Source organism: Saccostrea echinata, unplaced genomic scaffold (assembly GCF_033153115.1).
Source record: "Saccostrea echinata isolate AGI-Se365-2 ecotype Australia unplaced genomic scaffold, CSIRO_AGI_Sech_v1 ptg000009l, whole genome shotgun sequence".
In the NCBI taxonomy this organism is placed as follows: domain Eukaryota; kingdom Metazoa; phylum Mollusca; class Bivalvia; order Ostreida; family Ostreidae; genus Saccostrea; species Saccostrea echinata.
Window position 1 is genome coordinate 39009570 of NW_026889758.1, and position 16640 is coordinate 39026209.

The 16640-nt window shown below is 33.6% G+C and overlaps 1 protein-coding gene across 1 annotated transcript; it reads right to left on the bottom strand.

Annotated features, from left to right (window-relative positions):
• Positions 1 to 278: 278 nt before the first annotated feature.
• On the bottom strand, positions 279 to 2949 carry LOC133182355 (probable E3 ubiquitin-protein ligase IRF2BPL). The gene has a single exon (XM_061317168.1). It carries the CDS (start codon positions 2106 to 2108, stop codon positions 303 to 305), a length of 1806 nt encoding a protein of 601 aa, XP_061173152.1. The 5' UTR covers positions 2109 to 2949; the 3' UTR covers positions 279 to 302.
• Between the last annotated feature and the right edge of the window lie 13691 nt (positions 2950 to 16640).

The following is a 16640-nucleotide window of genomic DNA, read 5'->3' on the forward strand; positions in this document are numbered from 1 at the left end:
GGTAAATGTTTCTACATCAATCTGTGATACTGCACACACACTTCCAGTTACAATTCTTTCATGTTTCCACCCAATCAGCTCTTCCTTTGATCTATCAATTTCTAATCGTCCTTCACCTTTTTCAAAAACTTTTGTTTCCCTCAAACACTTGAAAAAGGCGATTCGTTTAATTCAAAAATCATCGATCGCAAACATCTTCCAGCATTCAAATCAAAGCTTGGACAATGTAAGTGGAGAGAAAATCATACCGTTTTGGGTTACGGTTTTTTTTCCTACTCAAAACTGCCTTTTTATCGTCTCAGTCACGTATCGCGCTCTTTTTTAATATTCATATCTGATCTTACATCACCTCCAAGTATTGTAGCGATTTCACCCTGCATGAAGGCCCATGGTACATTGGACCCAACTAAAGGACACTTTTTACCACTGGGACAATACACCTCTGAAGCGGCCCCTTGTAGCTTTATGCTATTCCTAGAGCACGGGAAACAGAACTTGTGCTCACTCACAGACGGACATTGAACAAAATGAGTGTCTTCAAGACGCTCGTGACAAAGTGTGCATTTTAAGGTCTCTGAACTCTGCACATTGGTTTCCAATAACGATGATGGCGTGCCAACTTTGATAGACATTGGTGGTCCTCGTCTTGCAGATGGCCCTTGTGAGCCACCCGGGGAATGGTGAGAGTTCCGGTTATTAGGTGAAACAGGACCGGAAGTAATATTATCAGTGACATTCATCAGTGCTGCCATTGGCGAAGGACCATTCATATTTGTGCCATCTGGCGGTGTAGGGGTATGGTTACTAGAGGGAGATGTTGATGAAGATCCCGCAGAGGCATACCCAGTTGAATTCATGGTCATTTTGAGTGCTTCTGATTGGCTTTGAATCCACTGCTGACGCTTTCTCTGTTCTCCTAAATCATTATCAGGTTCAGGGGAAGCTTTTCTTTTCTTAGATTGTCCCTCAAACGATCCATGAGAGCCCTGACTTCTGGTATGGACTAAAGGAACATGGGGTCTTGTATTTGGTGTCGGCAAGGGTGGTAAGCTAGGGTTGTGGTAAGGAGATGGAATTATTTCTGGTTTCACTGGCTCTTTAAAGAATCTAACAGTCTCAGATAAAAGTTCATTCAAAATTTTCCAGTCATTTGAACCATGCTTCATATCATACTCCAAATACTTGTAACCTGAAGATAACCCTTTCCCTACGTCTTTCATACTGTCTAAATGCATTTGTTTTACAACACTCGATGCGCTGTTGTAAATATTACCTGAACCAAGAGGGTACTCCATGAAAACTTTTAATTCAAAATCAACTCCATTTTTTGATGTGGAATCAAAAGCAAAAACGCGGCCAAGAAAATGATGATCTTTCTTAAAGCGGATTTCAAATGGCACTGCAGATGACAATGCTGCAATTGTTTCACGTACAATCTGTGGACGCTTAGCCATTTCTTCTGGAGACGTGAATTTGAAGATGTTATCTTCATGGTGACCGCTTGTTGACTCATCTTCATCATGATCTGCGCTACGTTTCTTCGTGTGCTGGAGAGTATGGCCACCCATTGATGTGACATTTGGGTTCGGTACATACCCGGGTCTTCCTTGTGGATGTGCGCAAAAGCGAGCATTGTGGTCCGGAAGATGATGTAACGGAAAAACTGCCGAAACTGCCCGGGCAGACGATATTGGAATGTTAGGCCCACGGTGGTGCTCCGGCAGTTGGTCTTCTACTCTTGCAGGAACAACTGCACTTGAGTGGTTTTGTGGCGGCGAGTTATAGTCAGTCATCATGTTTCTCGAGCGGCTATCGTACCGTTCTAAAGACGGGTGACCACGTGGGTGGTCCAATGAACCGTGCTGGTCAATTGCAGTCCTCTGGGGTGGCAGCCCATGGTGTTTCATAGACTGACGACTCTCGTGGAATCCATGTGACCTTTTCATACTCCGTGCACTCTCCAGCACCATTTCTATTCTATCTGCTCCTTCATAGTTGACACATCCTCGACACACGGGTTCGGAAAAGTCATGCAGCATTGCCCATGGCATGCGGGGTAAATCGCACAAGTAGCATTGCTGTCTCTGTGTTCGATGAGGCATCGACATTGTCTAAAATTTCACTAAATGGAATGTAAAAAAAAACAATGTATCCCAAGGCAAGTAACTTAGTTTTCTTTATACGTCAACACTCTATCACATCATACACACGAATGTCAACAAAACCGCCATCCACTTGAAAATCAACAATACAGAGCATTCTTGCGCATGCGGATTTCCCAATACTTAAAACTCAATCAGGCTTGCACAGTCGACAGTTACTCTACTGATAGACACATTATACTTCTCCCTGCACAATGCGTTGTTCACCGGAAAACCCATCCATAAAGCCCTTGCACGCAATTGTAATTGGATTCCAAATGTACTAGCGAGGAGATCCGATGGAGACATCAGGACAAAAATAATACAGCGTCACGCAAACTTACAAAATATCTCGGCTATTCATTCATCTCTAGGTGACTAAAGATCGCATAATTATCAAATCGGCTCAGGCGTATTTTGTTATGATATGCTTTAAATCAAAATGACACGTCTTCACCGAAGGTGGCTTTTATTTAAACTGCTCAAGACGGGCAATTTTCTTCCTAAACAACAGGCCAACACGCGATAACTGTTACATTCTATACCAACAATACCATGTCCCGGGATAGAAATTTACATGCAGTAATTGGTGTATTCGTGAATTATATGCCTCGACATGAAAATCGGAAAAATTGTGTTGATAAAAATGGAGAAAGTTCGTGCCGCAAACAAATTTCCTTGCACAGAATTAATTAAATCGCGTTCACTTGCGTGTCTTTATGTCATTTCACGTTCGTGACAGGAACGCGATTTCCAGATTCCCCCTGATATGAACTTGGAACACAGACAGGAACATCAATAACCTAGCATTAAAGTCAGAAAGGGGGTCCATATCTTGTAAAAAGAAACTGTATTCAAAACAGAAAATCAATACGAAAAAATCTATCGAAACGTGTGAGAACCTTGCCGTGTGTGTCCCAATTTTCTTCTCGCCATGGAAACAAATCGTTTCGATGTTCAAAATGACGTCACAGCCATAGATAATTGGTACTTAGCCAGTAGTTCTATTTTCATCAACCATCGATTTCCGCTGAGTTGAAGTTATTTTTTTTTTTAGATGTTTTACTGTTGCATCTCTTGTCTAATAAATTACAGATGTCGCAAGTTGAACTGTATCCGAGAAAAACAAGGTCATAGAAAATCAGTGAAGGTCATAAAACTATTTTTTTTAATTAAGTCCTTGTTTTCTTTTCGTTATGTCATTACCTGGAGAGGTGAAAAAAATCTATGCTTTGAAAACTGCAAACAGATTAAAATATATAAGATAGTATATTACTTCTGCGAATATATGGAAGCAATGACGTCATTGCTTCTTGGACAACGATTTTGGATTAGAGAATGATTTCTACTCTCACCACCTAAGTTCCAATTTACAGCAATTTATACATGTACTACATGTTCATCTCCACGAAGCAAATTTTATTGATAGATTTGAAATCTTACGACATCTGAATGATTCGGGTGACCTATACCGAAGGATGTCGTCGTGCGTGTCAAACTTTTTTTTCAAAAAATAAAAAAAAAAAACTTCTAAAATACTAGGGTGTATATATACATGTAATTCATAATCCAATCCATAAAAATCTTCAGTGTTTTAATTCTAAGTTTTAGATAAATATACATCATTTTAAGCAATAGGTCGTCTATACTGTGAAATTCAATTTTGTTAAATTAGAGAGGTTTAGTTGAAAAAAGGGTGGGTTAAATTAGCCATATTTTTTTTTTTAAATCATCTACATGCATGTACATCGTCAAAAACGGATATGTGTAAAACACGAAACAAGAAACAAGAAACGAGAAACAATAGAATGAGATTCAGCATACAATAACAAATGACCTTAAAATGTCAACAAAGAGGGACAGTTTGCGGTTTTGCTTTCATTTTGTTGCGTAACAGATGCAGAGTGAAATGAAATCATCTTACTGAAGTCAGATTTATCAGCGGGTCCCTATCTCACACAGAAAAAATATAAAATGTTGACAGATTTAATTAATAAAATACTATTATCTGAAAGAAATTCTTACTCAATTTTTGTTTATGATAATAAATTTGTCATCAAATGATCCTTTAGTGATAATAAACTACTTAAATGTATTTCCGCTGGGGTACTCTATAATGGTTCAAATTTCTATGTTAATATGTCAGAATTCTAACTATACTTCTGTCAAAAAAGAAGCAATTATTACAGATCATTACCTTTTTTACTACCATAATTCCATGAAAATATTTGTGATTTAGTAATTTTGGTAATATTATAGGTGAAATTTAATGTCGATGTTATAATAATAGGTTTCCTAATACTACATATGTATTTTATATTGAAATATATTATTAAATGTTTTGTTTATTCTTTGATTATATAACAATCAGATAGTAATATGAGGTGATATGTCTCTTACCAGTTATTAAATCATGTACTTGTCAGTTTGTTGATATCTAATTAAATCTGTCAAGACTAGAATAAGCTGTGCGGGCTCGCTGATAAATCTGACCTAAGTTAGATGTTTTAATTTCACTCATCTATTTTCTAACAAAATAAAATCAAGGCAAAAACTGCTTCTTGGTTGACATTTTGAGGTCATTGGTTACTTTTTTATTCCGTTGTTTCTCGTTTCTCGTTTCGTGTTTTACACATACCCGTAAAAAACTATATGCATAATAATTACGGTGGAAAGTACTAGTCAAACACCAATAGGGTGAGCTCAACATTCAGATTATTTGTAGGCTGTACAACGAATGGGGGCAATTTATGTATACTTTTTCATACATTTCTTTGTTGCTGGTGGGGTGTGTGTGTGTTTCTTTTGGTTGCTTTGAAAAACGATGCAACGTGCCTACTGAGTAATTGAACTTTCAGATCTCAGTGTGACCTCATGTAATTGTAGAAATCATCAATACTAGAATTTTTGAGATGTATGACTATCTATCATTACAAGCACTACATTTTAGCTCTTTGGTAAAAGAAAGGACTAAATTGTGGCGTTACGGTGCTAGGTTCTGGTACTACTGTAAAATTTTGGTTGAGAATTAGAAGTCGCTTATTAAAGGCGTAAAAAAGTGACCCAGAGGCCCGGTGCACAGGCCGATATATATTAAGGGTAAGTCTGGGATTACATTTATTTATGTGTTTGTTCTGAACATATTACTATGTAATGTATACGGCATATGCACGGGGAAAAAAGATTCCTAGATAAGTCGGCATCACGGTCACTTAGCACGGGGATTGGCGCGTCGCTGACAGATTGTGTCATTTTCGATAAGTCACGCAACTTCGCTTCCAAATACCACGAAAGACAGGCTTCGGGCACGGAAGACAATTAGCAACCCCATAGATCCACACGACAAGTAGTGGTACAGACGACACGAATGATAAGAAATTAATAAGTTTTCCAGCATGCAATTCGATCACCCTTCGACATGCAAGTTGCATATTTAAATACATATGCACTGTTTACAATGATATCAGTGAAGCCTGGTATCAAATGTATGGCATATTGTCATGCAAATAGAAGATAAAAGTAGGACATTAAAATAAACATTTAAAAGGACAATACAGTGATTAAAAATGGAGAGTCCTTCTGTGAACACACAGTTATGAAAATGTATGTTGACGTTTGACATGAATAAATGAAACATTGAAATTTCTTAGCTTTTAAATTATATGTGAACTCGAAAGTTTCTTATAAAATTGTACGCAATGAAGCTGTTTTTCTATAGAGGTAACTTTGTCATTTTCAGAGTATAACTTTCAACAGGCTGACAGACGAAGCATCAAAAATAACTGTACACTGTCCAAGACGTCTGACAAAAGCAGAACTATATTATCAGATAAAGCAACGACTGTGGATATTTTTAGTGAGCTTTCTTGTCAAAGCTCGCATGCCGTGGATTATTTAAGTACTGTAGGTGTTGAAGACTAATTTGATTTCCCCTCATGGTGAATCACTGTGGATCGAGATATGATACAGATATTTTAAGCAAATGTGTAGAAGACATTACAGGGGGACCACTTCCTTTTACTAATTAGGTCAAGGAGATCCTTCAGTACTTATAAAAACATATTCTTTGAAATTGATTATTCATGAATTCAGAACACGTCCCAATTCTGTGACAAAACGTTTTCCTGAGACCCCCTGCTACGCTGTAGATAAGCATGGAGGCTCAAAATAACAGGAAGTGGCCACAATTTCACTCCCGGCAGTAACATTTACATTAAGAGAAGACCCAATTATACCCCATACGCAATATCATAACACCGCTGTAAGGTTCACAGTAATTTTATGGGTTAATGTGAAACATTGCAATATAATTGGTGCGTCAAATGACACATACAAACCATAATTTCAGTATTCACGATTCGTATGAATTTAACTACAGTACCTGTCTTAAATTGTTTAAAACCATATCCAGTATATTTCATGCGCATTATTAGAACAAATAACAGCATGATACTTAATACTTTATATAATAATATTGGTATACATGTATTTCTTTCACACAGTTGGCTTCTCTATAAGCGCCAAGATTCTACCCCATACTATCTTTCCTGACGACGAGTTGCCTTACTATTACATAAGTTCAAATAAAAAAAAATACAGTAAAACTCCTGAGAAAAGTTTTTTTTTGTCTAAAAAACCTCATTGTCAAAAGTATTTGGAGGTACAGGACCCCCACCCCCTTTTACTATGTTTTCATACATACTGTAGCAGCAAAACACACTACAGACACCAATAAAAATTGTAACTGTCTAAAAATAATGGGTACGTGTAAAACACGAAACGACATTTTAAGGTCATTAGGTGTTTTATGCTGAATCTGACATTCCATTGTTTCTCGTTTCGCATTTCTTGTTTCTCGTTTCAGATCCTTCCCTACAGAACAACATTAGTTTTTATTTCGTTGTTTGCCTGCTTTTGTTGCTGTTTATTTGTTTGTTTGTTTTTTTTTTATTTCTTTTTTGTTCCTTTGTGCAAGGATGTATTTTCCCTGATAAAACAGTTTAAAGTGAAAACAAATTAAAATGCAGCAGAATATTAAGCATCAACTGTTGAATACTAAAGAGTTATTTTGTCTTTTCGTCTTCAAATGAGATGTTCTTCACTCTACATATCCATATAATACCAATAAAGCCAGAAGGACAATACTAAAACCACCGTGAAGTGCTAATATTTCATCCAATTTATTTTTATTTTTTCTTGCAATCACAAACTCCAATAAATAAGGGGTTATAAATATTTGGTACTCTGACACATTCATACATGTATAAGTCTAGTAGTAATTAGAGCATGTCCCCCATGAGAAGAAAGAAAATAGTACTCACTACAAACAAGAATGATTAGTCATGCAGTCTGTCTATCATTATTGGGGATTAACAGGGATAAAATGCCAAGGGTTAAGAAGTCATTGTAAGGAGAAATCATTATTGTGAAAATAAGGGGATCACAAAAGGACCCCCTCAGACAAATATTCATGATGAAACAAATCACACACACCCACATGTACAAGGAAATAGATTAGTCATGTATATATTACATACTTTGATAACAGAGCAATGAGAAGATTTAAACCAGTTTGAACTTTATCAAAACACAATTCTATAGGGAAAAACCCCCCAGAAAAATGTTTTTAAAAAATGCAATCAAGTTTCAAAAGAATATATATATATATATATATATATATATATATATATATATATATATATATATATATATATATATATATATATAACTGAAGAAAGTATGCAATTACATTATTCGTTGGATTTTCCAAGAACTGAACTTTTTCAATACTACATACTGGTACAGAAGAACTCATTTGTTTTTTATGAATTGATAACCCTTTTTTCATGAAAATGTCTTCATTATGATATTAATGTCAGACAAGTACTCTGTTAATTGCAGGAAGCTATTGAAGTGTGTACATGAGGCAAGGATTTTTTTTTTGTCTTTTGTTGTAGAATTCTAGAAAATTCAAGATAACATCTGCACCCTAACAATGCTGTAATGCTGATAGAAATGCGTAAAATGAGATCTTATGCAATACATCGATTTTTACATAAATCATGCAAAGTTTAATGCCATTTTATGTAAAGCAGTCCATTATAATCCCTTGAATTACAGAAAATTAATATTTGTAAATTTATATGATTATGATTATTCAATCATGTATTTTTTGAAAAATTGTTGCTTTTCGTCTTATGAACAAATTCCTTCAATCCTAGATAAGTGTAAATAAATAATTTCTTTCTTTTCTTGGTGACTTTTCTAACAAATTTTGAGGCAATTTACTTCTTGTCTAAGGAGGGGGGGGGGGGAGGGGCTATGTACAAATAAACAATCTTCTACCCACAGATTGAACAGAAATTGTGATTCTGCAGAATTTTGACCCCATGGAAAAAAGTACGTTTACAGTATTTAGAATTTATTTTTACTGAAGTGTCTACCTGATCCTATCTATGATTTGAATAAAGTTGATGCATTTGAAAACCATTTGGATAAACTGTAACCTTTTTGCTTGTTTGTTCCAGTGACAAACTATATAGCTCTTAAATTATCTCTATAGCTTAATCTACCTTTAGAAAGAATTGTGCTCTTAAGAATAAATGATACAAACAAAACTATAAGTATGTCCATAGGACATGAATACCAGGCTGAGTGTATAAGTTTGATAAGAATACATGTATCTTGAATAGTTTCATTGAATTGCAATTAAAATCTAAAAAAATTTATAAAGATGATAAATTCTCACCAAATTATGCATTACAGTCATTCTACGATAAATGGACCAATTCAGAGTATAAAACATGAAAAAAATAATTGTTTCAAATAGCAAAATGAACATCAGAATTCTCTAAAGGACATATCAGTGAACTTGAAAACAAAAAATTGTCCACAAATTTGGTATTGTTAACTTTTTACAACAATTTCAAGATACTATTAATTTTAAGGTAATGTTACGGAAGTTAATGCTTGATCAAACCTTATTATTTTTTAAATAAAGCTGAATTTGACCAATTTTTTTGTTTCTGATGTTCAGTAAAGAATGCTAAAGTATGATTCATAAAGTCTCGCATGAATCCAAATTTAAATTAAATTTTCGGGAAAAATATCGTTACGGAAGTTAATCGTTATGGAAGTTAATTCCCAGCAATAAAAGTTAAAATTCTCTTCAATAGTTAAAATCAAAGTTTGTTTTAGGATATTAAACAAAAGTATGAAGCATTTCGCTCCCAAAATGATAAATTTTTTTTTATACTTTTAATGCAAAAACTTCCCTGAATTACCATTATGGAAGTTAAATTTTTAAGAGAGACAACTGTTTTTGTCTAATTCATTTTGTTATGTCGAAAATGTAATCATCTAAAATAGCTGACTCGCAACAAGAATCGATGATATAAGGTTCTGTGGTCACTTTCAGATAAATTTAAGTTCTTTTTGAAATCTGCATCCTATGCGTGAAATTTAAAACAAAATCGTTAAAAAAGTTAATCGATTTTAAGCGACATGCTTATGATTTTGCATGAAAGGAGATCCATGCATTTCTTTGCGAGAAGTGGTTTGATTTTTTTTATACAGGATAAAAGACATTTTTAACATTCATTGCTATCTTTTCGGAATGATTTTACGGCTGAAAATTTCATCTTGAAATTTGTAAATATTTTTTAATGAAGCGACATTAAGATTTGCAGTGGAATACGTTTTTCAATATTACATTATGCTCATATCAAAACTAACTTTAACTGCAGATATATCGGTGAATATTTACAAAACCATGTGTGTATGTTAAGTCAGAGTTGAAATCGACCTTTAAATTTATAATTAAGATACTACAATGGTAAATTTGTAAGCGACATAAAAAATTCTTAATTGGTTATGTTTTTGTAGAATGACTGATAAGTGCATAAGCTTACATAAAAATATCTTAAATGGTTTCTTTAAACTAAGCAAAATGCTAGTTAAATAAAAGTGAGGTCAAGGAAAAGAAAAGGTAAGAGCAAGGTCAAAAGTTTTTGATGAAGTTGAATAGCTCTCACTAATATGTATCAGCATATTAAGTTTGATAAAAATATCTTGAATGATTTATTAAATCAAGCTAAACACTAACTTACGAAAAGTGAGGTCAAGGTCAAAGGAAAGGTTGAGGTCAAAAAATGTTGATGCAGATAAACGGCTTAGTTCAGTATGTATCAGCATATGATGTTTGATAAGACTATCATGAATGGTTTATTTAACACCGAGCTAAACAATAATTTAAGAAAAGTGAGGTCAAGGTCAAAGGAAAAGTCAAGATTAAAAAAATGTTGATGCAGCTGGATAGCTCCCATCAATATATATCAGCATATGATGAAAATATCTTACATAGTTTATTTAAAACTGAGCTAAACACTAATTTAAGAAAAGTGAGGTCAAGGTCAGAAGAAAGGTCAAGGTAAAAATATGCTGATGCAGTTGAAAAGCTTACAACAGTATGTATCAGCATATGAAGTTTGATAACACTATTTTGAATGCTTTATTTAACACTGAGCTAAACAATAATTTAAGAAAAGTGAGGTCAAGGTCAAAAGAAAGGTCAAAAAATGTTGATGCAGTTGAATAGCCCTCATCAATATCTATCAGCATATTAAATTTGATAAAAATATCTTGTATAGTTTCTTTTAAACTAATTTTTAAACTGAGCTTAATGCAACGTGGGACAGAAGGACAGATGGAATGATGGAAGACAGACATGACACACTATATATGCCCAGGCCATATTCATGGCGGGGCATAAAAATGGATCCCTGGATTGATATATAAATTGCTGGACCTATTTTGGTTGTAAATATATTAAATTTTTAAAATATTAAGTAACTGTAAACTTTCTATGATGGTCAAAATTCTACCTTTCTGAGTTTCTGCAATCACACTTAGGAATTTATACAATTTTTGTGTTGCCTGCAGAGCAGAGTGACACTTAGGTATCACTTTACCCAGTATCTGTCTGTCTGTTTTTACCAGAAGTACACTGTGAGGTTAACTGTGCATATTTCCAGTATTCTGGGGTTATTTTTAAATTGCGGGGTTTATCCCTCAATAACAGGGTTTATTTAAGCTTGATGTGACTGTAAGAGGTTAAAAAACTAAATATAGACTTAACTATAAGAATTCTTATAATCACAAAGACTTCCATAAGGATTTTAGACATTTTATGGACTTGTAGTAGGTATGGACATGAGGAATCCCATACTGAATTTCACCCCACTCAATAATAAAAATATGAACTAATCTGGTTACCAACCCCATGACCTTTCAACTTGACCTTTGACTTACTTTTCAAAATAGTTCATAGTGCCGATAGACAGCATATTTATAAGTATATGATATTTGGCAAGTGTACAGTTTGTCATAAAATATTATGAAAAAGTTTACTTGACCTTGACCTTTGACCTATTTTGAAAAATACTCTAGACGGTTAATCCAACTTATGTGTTTTGAATTGGTAGACGTAGGTTTTTAGTAATTAGCATTATCTCATGTTTATGAGCTCATGGCACTGTACTTTAAAACTTTATGATATACAGTTACCATTATCATATCATCTTCTAGTACATTATTGTGAAACTTTGAACAAAAAATAAAAATATAAGTGGTTCAACTTATTTGTTTTACTTATAAAAACATGACTTTAAATGTTATTTCCATGAATTTGGAAAAAAGTTTGTAACATCTGTCCTTAATGTGAACAAATTTAAATCTATCATATCTATATGATGCTTTTGGACAATTTGGATTGACGTTGGTAGATTGGTTCTGAGAAGTCAGAATGAAAAAAGTTAACAGATGACAGATTTATATTAGATGCCAGACAGATGGCAGACAAAATTTGGTCAGAAAAGAATGATAGAATCTTATGGCCCAGCAAAGTTTATTAAGACACTGGGCTTTCCCATAGTCTCTGACATAAACTAATAATGTTAAACCATAAATGCATTAAGCAAAAATTCAATTACCTTGTAAGAGCTGTTACAAGTATATGTTGTAGTTCAGTAAATAAAAGTTTTAAATGGAGGTGATTTATATAAAACAATTTTTCTTTACTTTGTACATGACTGTCTTCAATTCACAGTGTTAGAAACAAATACATGTATGTATGATATTTTTCAGATTAACACTGCATTCTGGGATTTCTTTTTATTCATTTTATTTTTTCCCTAATCTTTAGTGAACAAAATTTGTAAAATGTGTGAAAAATTTGTGCAAAAACAGATAAAAGACTTGGGGATTGAAAATGGGCTATGTTGGATTCATCTGGTCGAAAATATCCTGGTATGGTTGGAAAACAGTCAGACATCATATTGATTTCTTTATCATATTTATGAATATATACATAAAGTTTTTACTTATGTTCTTCAAGAGAGAGATTCCTCCAAAGAACATCCCCTCTTTTATACACAAACAGTTTAATTGCTGGTGGGTACTTATTTAGTTAATCAGGATCTTTGTTATACTGTATAATTAATCTTCTTTTTTAGCCCACCTGAGCCAAAGGCTCAAGTGAACTTTTCTGATCAAAGAGTACTAGTGTCAAATGTTTGTGTCTTCTATCCTGTTGTCTGTAAACTTTTGTCATTTCAAGCTTCTTCTCCAGAACCACTGAGCCAATTTTAACCAAACTTGCCAGAATTTATTCTTGGGTAAAGGGGATTCAAGTTTGTTTGAATTAAGAGCCCTCTTTCAAGGGGAGAAAAATGAAATAAGTGAAAATTTTGTGACATGGCTATTGGCCAGAAAAGATTTAAATTAAATGAAAGCTGCTTGACTTAGTGTGTAGATTCAAGTTTGTTCAAATAATGGCCCCTGTGGATAGGGTGGGCCACAAGAAGAGAGTTTTACAAGGGAATATGTAGGAAACAGGCAGTCCATGGGGCACAATGCAACTTGAGTCATCTTGACTCTGTTCTTCATCAGCTGAACTATTTTTTTTCTTACCCCAGGATAAGGCCAGGGACCACTTTAGGGACCAAAGTTTTACACTGGAATATAATTACATAATTTTTTTTAAAATGATGGCCCAAGGGGTGGAGTGTGGCCAGAATATTAAATCAAACTTTTACCAGGGAAAATATTGGAAAAGATTTTTAAATAAAACTATTCTTCTCAAGAACAACAAGGCCATGATTAGTGATATATGCAAGCATCCTTAGGTAGTACAGATCCAGGTTTATTCAAAACATGGTCCCTCGGCATAGGGTGGGGTCACATTTTATATTGGAATGCATAGGGGAAAAAATATTTAAAAATTGTGAAGAATAGCAGAGCCATGATTATGATGATTCATATTTAAATTTACATGCATCCTCAGGAAGTGCAGATCAAGAAATTTCAAAAACCCCTTTCTCCCTCCAGCCTCCTCCCCTCAAAAGGTTATAATATTTTGCAGTGGAATATATACAAAACACTTTGATCAATTGAAAGATTTTTCCTCAAGTAAAAGGACATAATTAAAAGTTGGTTCAAAACATTGCCAAGGGAGGGTAGGGGGGGGGGGTAGAATGAAGGTACTATATAGGGTCAACATTTTTATACAAAAGTAGAAGGGAAAAAATTTATTAATCTTTTCTCCAAGCTAGAACAGAAGGGCTAATGTCACTCAGCTAGGTGAGATTGTGGCTCATGGGCCTCTTTTTTTGAAATTTTTTATCCACATGAGCTTCCTATGTAATTTTTTAAAAAAATAAACTTGTAATAAATTATTAATTTAAATTTTTATAAGCTTGCCTTTATTTTTGAGTGTTAGTAACAAGAATTTTATGGCAGTCTGTATAGAAGATAAATATATTGTAAATGTATATAATTTAATGCACTCAAAATTTAGTACAGTCTTAATCATCAACTGATTAGCATAATCATAAATTATAATTTGGAGGAGAACATCAATATGTAATTGTTTTAATCCTATATTTATATTAGTGTGTACTTGAATTAGCAGACAAGAATCAGCAAGAAAGGCTCTAAAATAGAATTTCATCTAAATTAAGTAAGTTTACAGCAATACATGTACATACAGTCAAACCTCATTATCTTTAACTCGAAGGGACCAAGAAAAAACTTCGAGATATCCGAGGATTCGAAATATCGAGTGTAAAATACTTTAAGAATATGTGATTTGGACTTCCAAATCACTTCAACATACACATGGTATATGAGATATCAGTGTTCGAAGTACCAAAGCTCAACTGTACTTTCAATATGGATTTTCATTTACTTATTAATCTGATATATAATTTGTGTTTTTTAAAACTACCAACTGAGAGCATTTTGAAAACTTTTTTACATTAAATGATTGTAAAGCTTGATAGAAGCAATAAAGCAAAGCACCCCAATATTGTCCTTTACTAACGAGATGCCAGATTTTTACTACCCTTAGCCTTCTATGACACATACAAATGTACCGCTCCTCTTTCCATGATCTGAATCTTCTAGTTATGCAGAAATTAACACGCTAGGACTTGGAAACATACACCAGTCCACAGGAATTATTTAACAGCCTACGTGATGCCTGTCACAGTCAACTCTAAAACACATGAGACCTGCGACAAGATTATAGCAGCAGATTTACAGCCTTCAGGTGGGTGTGTACTGACAGTTACCCGCTGTCTGGGGGTGATTGAGTGATGTATGGCATGCTATAGATGACATACATTTTAGGATTCTAACAATTACGCCTCTAGTGATCTAAATAGAGGATATTCAATGTTTTGTAGATGAATATGGAATTTATTTCACGAGTGGGACAGGATTTTTTGATATTTTCACGAGTGCGAAGCACGAGTGAAAATATCAAAAAATCCTGTCCCACGAGTGAAATAAATTCCATATTCATCTACAAAACATTGAATTTTCTGTTTATTACATTTTCTTTGATTTTCCCTTTGCCTCTGTCTTCCCTTAACACAGTGTCATAGCTAGGTTTGACGTGATAGTTGAGCAGTTGAGACGTCATAGCTTAGCAGTTGTGAGATTGAAAACATTACATAGCATGGATTTTAGCAATATATTTGGGAAGAAAATTGCAGTTTTAGCTCTATCAAGATGTTTAGTTACTATCTATATCTTTTGACAGGCCAGAAATTATTTTTTACTTACTTTGATATCCTTTCACACTGTGAGAGAATATCACTTTTATTCAATAAATAAATCACAGTATTTCACTGTTGAAAATGTAATAAATGATTATATTAATATTCTTATCTAGATGCCAGTTGAGGTGATTTGTAATTATGTCAATTAGTCAGATTTTTATTCCCTCAAAAAAAAAAGAGTCTATACACTATGGAGCCTATTTCCTTTTATTAACAACTGCTTTTTATCGAAGAAGCAAATGATCTTTCTACTTCTCAAATTCCTACTTTTATTAAACATATTATCTATCTCTCATCCACACTCATAACTACTTGATTTTTTTAAAACAAAAATCTAAAAATTTAATATCTATAGCAGTGTAAACTTTGATCCTTTATCATGGCCTCACCTGTTCCCCAGGGAGGCTGTTTCGGGCATCTTAGGTCTACATTAAAGGAAGATGTCTATATATTAGCTTTACACACAGTAGCGTTGCTTTTCTGCTGTAGATTTTAATTGATTTTTAAAGTGTTAAGCATAGTAACAACAGTCTTTTGACACCAGTTGGATTTCAATATACTCTCATTTCCACATTTCTAGATAATATTGCTTGCCTTAAATTTCACTGATCACTGAAATATTCACATTTTCAAATGCCTATGTCTAAGATAAAACTGTGAATAAGGTTATAGTTTAATTTCCCTCTTAAAGTGATTTCCTTAGCATGTGACATGTTCTTAAGTTTTAAATCATTTCAGATGTATCAGAAAATAAGGGAAATTGTTAATTAAGAAGTTGTCTATGGATTTTTAAAACATATTATCAAAGATTATACACTGTATATCTCTTATTAGGCAGATAATTGTAATTAAATATGTATTTAAATTTGAACAGTATACAACAAACTTGCCCTTTGTATAAGGCTTCAAGATTTCATTGTTTGTAATTATATTTTTGGTTATATACACTCAAATCAGCATACAGTCAAACCTCGTTATCTTGAACTTGATAGGACCATGAAAAAATTCGAGATATCCAAGGGTTCGAGATATTGGGAGAAAGATACTTAAAGATAAAATGCATGGGACTTTTTATATCACTTCGACATATCCATGGTATTCAAGATCCCGAAGTTCAACTGTATTATTGCAAACAATGACAAATATCAAAAGAATTCTTTACTGCACACTTACAAATGTCTACATCCAATTTACTTCCAAATACCGATGCAAAACCTGTCATGAGGGTAGGATGATGCATTTATTGAAAATAAATATTTTATCGAATATTAAAATATATTTGTCAATGAATATTTTCATTGAATATTCATTTAAGAATTGTTGACAAAATTGACATCCCTACTTAAAAAACTAGAGGTTTTGATTCTTCATCCTAAAA

Excerpts from the sequence above, each read along its gene's own strand:
- LOC133182355 (XM_061317168.1), bottom strand. The coding sequence starts at position 2,108 with ATGTCGATGCCTCATCGAACACAGAGACAGCAATGCTACTTGTGCGAT.